This window comes from Carassius auratus, unplaced genomic scaffold (genome assembly GCF_003368295.1).
Source record: "Carassius auratus strain Wakin unplaced genomic scaffold, ASM336829v1 scaf_tig00214879, whole genome shotgun sequence".
NCBI lineage: Eukaryota > Metazoa > Chordata > Actinopteri > Cypriniformes > Cyprinidae > Carassius > Carassius auratus.
Window position 1 is genome coordinate 1 of NW_020527840.1, and position 11,058 is coordinate 11,058.

The 11,058-nt window shown below is 33.4% G+C and overlaps 1 protein-coding gene across 1 annotated transcript; it reads right to left on the bottom strand.

Annotated features, from left to right (window-relative positions):
- Positions 1-1,458: 1,458 nt before the first annotated feature.
- On the bottom strand, positions 1,459-4,159 carry LOC113093114 (uncharacterized protein C3orf67 homolog; the record flags this gene model as incomplete). Its single annotated transcript, XM_026258954.1, is given in 6 exon segments — positions 1,459-1,575; positions 1,578-1,596; positions 1,752-1,866; positions 2,123-2,195; positions 3,105-3,192; positions 4,139-4,159. Coding segments are annotated over 6 exon segments (433 nt in total), but the record flags the coding sequence as incomplete, so codon positions are not given.
- Between the last annotated feature and the right edge of the window lie 6,899 nt (positions 4,160-11,058).

The following is an 11,058-nucleotide window of genomic DNA, read 5'->3' on the forward strand; positions in this document are numbered from 1 at the left end:
AAAATGATTAATGTAGAACGAGAGACTGTGGTCTTTTGTTGCAATATTTGTATATGTAGAAACATTTTATATGATCTCATTCAGTCCAACACCTCTCGTCAGTGATTGACCTCTTGTTATATTAATATCTTGCTATATCTACACTATTTGAGTCTTTTTCAAGATTCTTAGATTCTTGAAAAAGACTCAAATAGTGTAGATATAGCAAGATATTAATATAACAAGAGGTCAATCATGACGAGAGGTGAGAAACAGCAGTCTGAGGGTGAGAAGACAGCAGTCTGGCACTGTGATATGAGGCCAACAGATGTCTGGATAAATAAGAACCGTAAGAACAGCTACGAAGGTCTCACTGGGCTGGCAGAGTGGACAGGTATGTGACTAAACAGAGATGATTAGAGCTCTCTTGGCAAGAGGTGTTTCTCGTCTCAAACTAACAGACAGCAAATAGCAGGAGAGTTCTGCAGAGGTTCTGACCTTCTGTTTAGCAAAGAACAAAAGGCAAACACACAAAACTTCAAATCTACAAATAGAAACTAAGCAAAGAAGGATTTGTGTTGAACGATAAAGTAACTGACTTGCATCTGAGTTCGCAGATTCACTCTTTTAATCAGACTGTCCAAATGTCTTCATGTTCACCAGCTGGACAACATGCTGAACTTCTTTTGGACTGTTACTTATTTCTAAACATTGAGTAAAATACGAAAAGTAGACGGTTTTCAGGCAGTGAGAAAACAATGTTGTGAAGTTGCTTCACCAAGTAAGATCTAAGCTAAAATGTCAAAAACAGAATATTAAGGCGAAGCATTTGGCACTTTCCATGAATTGTTTATCCTTTTCAACAAACGGTCAGTGAAAAGACATGCTCAACTTTCAGACATTCAGCCAAGGTCAAACAAAACATTTGAGAAGCTTTTGTGTTTTCTGTGAGATATGCAGTTTTCTGCACCTCTGTTGTGAGTTTGAAAATATTTTATGAATGTTTGAATTCAGTTTAACTACAGTATAATATATTTAATTATTATTATTTGTTTAATATATTTAATAATTAATATTAATAAAATGTTTTTAAATACACATTTGTTTATAATTCATGTTATTATTATTATTATTATATTGCAAATGTAGCCTAAATGAAGCTAGGGAAAAAGTAGTTTGGGATCAAATGTTGTTTGTCTATATTTGCAAGCTATATTTTTCACATTGTATCATATAAATATATTTTATGAATTCTATTTTAAATTTTTTACATTAAGAGGAAAATCATGCACTAGCAGGACAAACATTTTTGGATGCACTAAGCATTACATTTATGATCATTAGATAATAGTTTATATAAAATATCCAATTATCTTAATAAAATCAGTTTGTGAATGCCCTAATTAAAGTAATGGGACACTAAAGTGAGCCACAAAATAGTATCCTTAAAGTTAAGCACAGGATGCATTTTCCCCTAACCTCCATCCACGCAGTCTGCAGGTTCATCCTTCATCGTGAAGATGCGGCGGACCTTACAGCAGGTGGAGATGATGATGCCATCCAGAGACAGCAAGCGAGTCCCTCTGAATATCTCAGATCGATACACAGATCACACCACTGCACACAGACAGTCGTACCTTATCTTACTACCGCAAGAACATTTTTCAGGTCATTTCTGTGGTCATGTTACAAAGTGTCTCACTAAGCTAAGATCAATTGATCTGATGGCTCATTTGCAGATAGTCACAGAGATTGCAGCAGTCGGGACTTACAGTATTGCGTTTGAGGCACATTAGAGGTATTCTCGCATGCAAAGGGGTTGCTGAGAGCTCTTTGTGCACAGTAGACAGGTAGAGTCTCTTCTCTCTTCTCTCCAAATTACTTGCTCTGTAAGGCAGATGGAAAGATTTTTAACCATTTTCTCATGTGTGTGTATGTGTGGGAGTGATATCTACATGTGTGAAAGTGTGAATTAATTTACCCTCCATGGTAATAAACCTTCTACACTTTCTCTGAATTTCAACTATATCTTAGCAGCACAACAAGATTGTTTTCAGATTGAAAATAGATGTCGGAAGGAACCTGTTAACAATGACACTAAATTTGAAAAGAATTCAAAAGGGAAAAAAAAGCTGGGACTTACAAAAACTCAGTAGAAAAATCTATTCCCAATGGAACGTTTACCTGTAGAATCAGAAACCTCTGAATCAGACCAACTGTAGGAATGTGAAACAGGAGATTAGATGTGAAAGAGATGCACAGACACATAAAGCATAAATGGTGATTCAACCTGATACTCAGTCTTTAAACGCATCCCTAAGGCAATATGATATTTTTGTTATGAATATGGCTTTGAAGATGTTCAAATAATAACAACAACAAAAATCTATAGGCCTTAACAAAATGGAAAAATGTATTAATCATACATGAATGTTAAATGTCAAATATAAGTGCACTACATTTGATTACATAGATTATATATTAATGAGAGATTAATGAAATATATTATTGAAATTAAAAATATATTTAGTTGTAACCTTGATATAACAAAATATATTATTTCAAAATGTATTGAAGGAGAAATAAAATACATTTCCAATCTTACAGTAGCCTACATTTAGACTAAATGAAAAATAGGGATGGAATAACCTACTTGAAATCAAACAAATAAAGCTTTTCTTCAAATTTGAAACATCTGAATGTATTTTCTTGGATTGAAATATATGGAGGAATGCTTTTAAAATATATTTTAAATTTTAACATACATTTTCAAAAATAAAAACACATAGGTAGAAGACATATTTACATATATTTGAAATGTTTTAGCAAATCTATTGTTGCTCATTTTTGCTAATTTGAAATATATTTGCAAATATATTTATACTTTTATTATATATTGAACTGGTGGTTTTATTTTTGATTATTGTGAGCCAAAAACATCACAATTAAAAGAACCAAAGACTTAAACTACTCCAGTCTGTGTCCACTGAATTTATGTAATACATGAGTTTCACAATTTGAGTTGAATTACTGAAATAAACTTTTCCACAAAGTTCTAATTTATTGAGATGCACGCTGTATATATTTTGCCATATCTGATTTATACTGGTTTTATTTTCACTTACGGGTCATCTTGCTATCCTTAGGTAGCTCCATCTTGTGTGTTTGACTGCTGCCTTCAAGACACAAAGCCTTCACTTCGTTATCAAACACCTGTTAAAAAGAAGAAAACAAAATCAATAAACATGCAGATATGCTTTAAAATAATGCTCCTCAGTAGTTATATATCTACCTACAATATCTCATGAATAAATAAATTAAAAAAACAACATACTGCACATACTGTTGTGTTAAAGTTACAAGCTATTTGGGCTGCATTCATTAGTGTTGTTTGTGATATTGTTCAAATTATTATTTTTTATAATGTTTTGCTTTTAGTCATATCATCTTTCAAGTAATGGGAATGTAAAATGATAACCATCATAGTTCTATCTGAGATTATTTTTATAGGGCAGATTCAGCTATACAATCTGTCTCTAAGAATCTGTATTCCTTTTTACGCCAGTGAATACTGTTTCTAGTTTTTCAGCATTAATATAAAGGTTTTTCATTTATTCTTACGTTTATTTCTGAAGGCCATCTTCTTTATGGCATGCTTTATAGAGTTTTGTATAAAAAATAAATAAAAAAAAGTTTCACCATTATTGCCCAGTAAATAAAGATAATGTTCAGTGAACATGCTGAATTTGTGACAACATGCCCCATTAGTGCGGGCATGTCTGTGACACTGAGGTAAGTTGTCAAATGGGAGGCCTGTTAAAGTCTTTTAAACTAAAATTTAGAAAAAGAAAGAAAAAAAAACTAGTATGAAACACAGCGAAATATGACGGTATTGAAATTTATATTGGATATACATTGAATATTTTTTCTAAGACCAATTAAAAACAACCTTTATTATTATGCTAAAAATCTGTCAATACTGAAAACATCCATTAAAGATTTCGTGCCATATTAGTTTCCATTTCCTTGTGCGCTTAAGATGTTAACCTTGAAACCCCCCCCACCCCACACACACACACACACACACACAGACACACACACAATGAGAAACACTGAAAAGAACTGCAGATACTTAGCAAATCTTAAATGCTTACTGTACCTGACAATCATTCCTGAACATTCTTCCAAACGACTGGGATATGAAAAAAGACTGATAAATGAAGGCTGCTTTATTTTCAAATTCCACTGCCGCACAATACTGGTAGCCTAACTGTACAACTTGTTTTTATAATATTAACTAACAGACTAGTGCAAAACATATTTTAACCACGTTCACCGGCAGCTAAATGAAAATCTAAAAGTCTCAATCCATTTAGTAATTTAGAGCTCTTTATTAATTAAAACATCCATGTTGTTTAGCTGATTAGTTAACACCAAACTATTATTGCATATAATTGCTATGTGTAGTTTTATTAATATATTGTTCTAAGTATGAGTTGCTATCTAATCTATCTATCTATATATCTATCTATCTATCTATGCGAGAGGATAAATAAGGCTTCAAAAATAGTCCTGTTTTGTTGCTGACTGTCTGTTGGACTAATAAAACATACTCTGATGAGTGAACTGAACATTTTGTAATTGAATCTTAAATGTAAATTCTAATTAGATATCCTTTGGGGCATGATATTTTAGAATTAAATTCAGTTACAGATTTGTTATTGCATATACCACACCCCATATGCAGTACAGTAATGTAATAATATTGTTATTATAATTTTTTACTTCCTAAAAGTATGTCCCATTATACTGAATGTTTACCATGTTCATGTGCTATAGTATAGTATAGTAACTTGATATTACTGTGCCAATTGTTAATTAACTTGATTTTAACTGAACTACTCTATGTCATGGTTAAAAATGCCTCTCTTCACTCATGCAGAATGTCTTAATATTGTAGGCACAGAAAGCAGACTAGTGCATTTTGAATGACAGTGCAATTGCATGTGTTAGAAATAACATCTTCCTCAAAGTCTTGCAACACCTTAGACCCACTGCTTTAAGTGCATTGTGAATCATTCATCACTGTTGAATGGTGAATGTCAAATGCATGCGTTTTTGTAAGTCAGAGTTTAAACTTTCAGTATTTTTCCCCTGTGACTCTGGAGATCGGCATCAACAGAGAATTAGTATTCATTGTTCAATGTGCAAAAAAAATGAAATATTATCTGCCGAGTTCCTATCCGTGACAATTTGGAGAGTAGCGTGTCTTGCATTTGTGTGTGACAAATGTTTAAATACTTTGAGCAGATGGTGGGTCTTTACATGCATTTCAATACTAATGATGCAGCAACTGCAAACTGCTCCCCAAATTGGATTTGGAAGGTTTTTAATAAGTCTATTACTAAGCAATGTAAATTAAGTTCATTGTCACCGAAGGTCAAACATGTAATTTAATGGTAGCTTGGAACATATCTGAATAGACACAATCATACATAAATAAGCTAGCGACACTATTCAAAACTACAAAGGGTACCAATTCATAATGAATGCAGGCAATCTGTTGCATATATAAAATTATGACCCAGTTTTCTGTAATTCCCTCAGTTATAGGTGACTGCTGAGCTGTCATTTCAGATCTAACAGAAATGCATTATGTAGCCCTATAGATGCAAACAGACACTTCGGTCTAAACACATTTGCAGAGATCATATTATGATTTTTTTTACTGAATGCATACATCACAGTTAACTGTGCACTTATAATTACTGCTGTTGCCAATGTTAATTTACCTTAGCATACTGTTTATGTATACAGTAAATAAAATTGTGCACAAAGTGAATTATAAACTTGTTTTGATGTAGATCTGTTTACATAATGCTGAGTTGTTTATTCTGTAATTCATTTTTGCATATTGATTTTTAAAATCTCAATAATTCATTTTTATGAACTATTCCTTTGAAAATAACTTGGCCTTTTAAAAAAAAAATGCATGTCTTTAGCATTGAAGGAAAGATTTCTTTTTTATTATTTTTTTAATATATACAGTATAAGCACTTATAAAAGAAACTGTCTACTATCCAAAAATCTTATAGATCATTATTATTGCTACATATACACTACATTTTAATATCTATAGGAATGCAAAGGCCAATCTCCTGTTCGGTGTAAGTTTGATTTTATTACTTTGATAAAGCTGAAATATCTCAGAAGGCCAAAATGTTTCTATATTGGGGTTGTAATTTTCAGGACCACAGAAGGCAAATATAACAAACGGACTTTAAATATCTCATTCACTGTAATGGTGATGAATCCAGTCTATTTGCTATTATTTGCACTTAAGCGTCTGTTGTTTTATCTTTGTATCTATTTAAACATGTCTCTTGAGGTTCAGTTGGCTGTCTGAGATGCAAACTGTATAAATATATCTGAAATATTGTCTTTGCTCTAGAGAATGTCCTTAGCAATTAACCTATAAACCTTTGCAACTTTGCAACCATCATTCCACTGTCACAGAAATGTGACAGGAAACTCAAGATTTCTTTGTGTGGCATCAACTTGGAAACTTTTCAGAGTATACATGTACAGCTTTTTTTTTTTTTGTTCCAAGCCAAGCAATTATAGGGAAAATAATTGTGCTGTAAAACTATTTTACATTGCCCGTCCCTGGTGTAGAGATAGTTTTTTCATGTGCCATACACACATAAACAAGCTGCTAATAAACTGCAAATTATTCACTGACAGAAAGGCAAAAGGAGAGTGGCTCAACAGGGAAACAAGTCCCTTCAAACATTTAATGACTGTCTTGTTTTTCTGATTGAGGTGTGAAATGTTCCTCTAATTAAATGAGGAGAATATTTTTCAGACATCTGGTCCTGGTGACCTGTATGTAGAAAGTAAGGTATTAGTCTTTTACAGTTTATTTTCTTACATATTTTGAATTGAATTCAGGAGTATTCTGGTTTGTAATTTCATGTGTCTGCTCAGACACATACAATGATCCACTGATCCAGACACTGTAGCATGGTAGCTTACGCAAAAAAGAAAAAAAAAGAAAAATTGCTGCAATTTGTTATCTAACTATGCCAGGGCCGCAGTCCTGCAGAGTTCAGTTCCAACCCTGAAAAAAACCTTTACCTACCTGTAGCCTTAGTAATCCTGAAGACGTTGATGAGCATGTTCAGGTCTGTTTGATTAGGGTTCAGATTAGAGTTCAGCTCCTACCCCTGAACTATGCTGCAAAAATTAATAAATAATAATGCCTTATTTCAATTTTGAAAAAGTAAGTGTTCATGCTTGACTTGAAATTATAAGTTTAGTTAACTTTAAGTTCAGTAGTTTTCAACATATTATGGCATACCTTTCGAAATGTATCGTTAGGGCCATAGGAGGTGGTGAAGGACTGCCTATTGAGTCATTCACTGAATCATTATTTCAACCGATTCACTCTCAAACACCAATTTATTCAGGAAAAGCCATCTATTCAATTTCAATGAATCATTGAACCATTGACTCAACCGATTCATTCCAAAATAATTTTATTCAGGAGTTTACTCTGCCTTGACTCTGGGACCTTTTCTGTGGGCGAAGCAAATATTTTGACAAAACAAATTAAGTTAGTTATGTTATGGTAGCTATATTAACAAAAATGTTTTATTTAATTGTAGTATAAAAGCAATCGTCCTGTTGGTCTGAAAATCAAAAAGTCTACCTCATCGTTTGTACGTAACATCGCATTTTAAACACCATTTCAACCCGATAGAATGGGATTTTACATTCTACTTAAAAAAAAAATTTAGGTAAACTGTTTAGACAGACTTCCCTTATGGTCGTGTCTCAGAGTAGTTTTCGTGTCAAACTTAAGAAGAAATTGAAAACACTTGAAACAAGCTTCTCAAGACCATCAGCTTCTTTGAAATTCCTTCTAGCGTTTCCTAAAATTATGAACCAGTATGAGCACCAAGTTAAGAAGATAGTATTTTACTAGGTCTACGTGATATACTACTTATATAAACTTATTACCCTGTGGTCACTTTTGAAGCTTTGTATTTGTAAAAGGTTTAAAAAAAATGTTAAAATTGAACAAACTTGAATCCGAAGTTGGATAAGTGTTATGTCATGAATCACTTTCGCAAAATTCCCAGTCGCGTAAATGTGTCTGTTGACACGGCTGCATTCTGCCTGTGGATAATCGCCACACAAATGTAAATGTGACCACACTTATTATACTAATTCGTTTCCAAGTGTAGAAGTTCAGTTGAAAACTGTTATAAAGGATACTCAGATCTAGAGAGTCAAGTAGTGCTGCTGCTAACTAGTATTAATGAGACGCTCTTCTACATCACATCTCTTCTGATTCTTCAAGCATACATTGTTCCTCTTTATCAAAAACGACCTAGTTATGTCTGGACGTCTTATAGAGGAAAAGTTAATCAGGATACTCTGTTTTATATGGCATGTGATTTGCTCGTATCGATTTAGCATGGTTCTAAATTCAAATTAAAAGCACAAGATAAAAGCTCTAATATTACTGCAGAAAATGCATTATGAAACCCCATTAATTTGTAATATCCTTATTCTTGGTCTTCTTTAAATAAATATGAGCATGTGTTGGTACGCCTACTGGTAAGGGAGCTGCAGATCTTCTTTCCTGCAAATGTCAAAAGTTCAGTCGAGTGGAGTGAAACTCGGAGGCCAAAATACATTAGAAAGCTCTCCAAGCAATCTGCCTTGACATGCAATGTCATAGTGGCCCTGCTATGAATTGTGACACATGTCATGGACATTGTTGCTCACTGAGTGATTGTGTGATATTTCTTTGTTATGACAATACCATTACCGCATGTCCAAAAGCATGAGCTGTGGAGGGCTTATGGAAAAGTAAGCCATCTATGGATGTCTTTTACACAGCCTAAGGGTTGTTACAGACTTATAGGTTGCTATAATGCATATAAATAATTACACACTGACAAATAGGAACATTTCACTTTATTTTACAGGGCATTGTAAACCTGCCAATGTCTTGAGAGGTTTTTCAGCATGTAGTTTCTAGGGTGTTTTCGAGGAAATGAATGGAGGATAACAACTAACATTTCTTATTGTACACGTTTAAAACTTTTTTTTTAAAATCACTCGTTAAAATTTTACATTTTAGAAGACATAAAAGTGTTTTACCTGGAATCTATTAAGTGAATATGCAACGCTTCATCCAACAGAGTAAAGTGCTCTGGATTGCCTCAGTGTTAGCTTGGTCTGCCAAGCACAGAAAATCAATAAACAGCTTCCACTTCAGTTTACAGTCATTTAGTTTAGACATTATGTTTGCTTCTGTTCATCAGATGCATTAAAATATCTTCATGTTTTAACTATATGTGATGCGTAAATAGCTGTGGGTGATGATGTCTGTAGTTTATGTCTCTGTAATGATTCTATATGTATCACTGAATCATTATTTCAACTGATTCACTCTCAAACACCAATTTATTCAGGAAAAGTCTGAAAATCAAAAAGGCTACCTCATCGTTTGTATATATATATATATATATATATATATATATACACATATATACACACACACACACACACACACACACACACACAGTACAGACCAAAAGTTTGGACACACCTTCTCATTCAAAGAGTTTTCTTTATTTTCATGACTATGAAAATTGTAGATTCACACTGAAGGCATCAAAACTATGAATTAACACATGTGGAATTATATATGGAATTATATACATAACAAAAAAGTGTGAAACAACTGAAAATACGTCATATTCTAGGTTCTTCAAAGTAGCCACATTTTGCTTTGATTACTGCTTTGCACACTCTTGGCATTCTCTTGATGAGCTTCAAGAGGTAGTCACCTGAAATGGTCTTCCAACAGTCTTGAAGGAGTTCCCCGAGAGATGCTTAGCACTTGTTGGCCCTTTTGCCTTCTGTCTACGGTCCAGCTCACCCATAAACCATCTCGATTGGGTTCAGGTCCGGTGACTGTGGAGGCCAGGTCATCTGGCGCAGCACCCCATCACTCTCCTTCTTCGTCAAATAGCCCTTGATGCCTTCAGTGTGACTCTACAATTTTCATAGTCATGAAAATAAAGAAAACTTTTGAGTGAGAAGGTGTGTCCAAACTTTTGGTCTGTACTGTATATATATATATAGGTTTCTGTAAGTTGAGACGCAGTGTATCTGCTTGACAGATGGCAGAGTAACCTTGTATAGAAGAATATTTTTGTACAAGAAATAATGGGATTTATAACATTCAGATAATAAAGACACCACTTAAATGAAAGAAAGAACAATAAATTCACCTCATAGTAGCATCCTAAAATAACTCGTCCTTCCAAATGGAAAACTAGAACTACAAGAATGTTTCTCCATTTCAGAGGAATCTTATGTATTATTAACTATGGTACATAAAACCTGAGGTAGGAAATGTGAAATTTGAATTGCTCAGGCAACAGTTCTTAGAAATACAGAAACAATGGCAAATTTAAAAATAAAATGTAATTATAATTTTTTTACACCAGTTTATACATACAGCAGGTTAAGCTGCAATTTTTCAACAATATAATGGTTTAATGAATGACAATAAATTGCTTTTAACACAGGTGCAAAAACTCTAGACCAGTTGTTTGGTTTGAACAACCTTTGTACAGTATTGAGTTTCATGGGAACACTAACCAGATGGTAATGATTTATTTACTTTGTAAAGTTATTTAGTTCACCCCATGAGCCTCTTACTTTGCTTTCCTATAGACATATCAATGCAACCTTCTTGTTGCACAGAAAGTGCTAATGTATTTTTCATTGGTTAAAACCCCAGTCAATAACAAGTAACTTTACAGAAGCACATAAATGTTGCAAGGTATTTTTCTTTATTAATAGGCCACTAAATATAGGATTAATTTCATAAATTCCCAAAATAGGACAGGAATAGTCACAGAAAAAAACAATGTGGGGAAGAGGACATTAATCATAGATTTCTCAAGGAGAATTAAAACTGATCTTTGGCAGGCCAGGAACACATTGAATCTCTTGCTCACTCACATTAAATATGCTGCAGTAACAACCTGT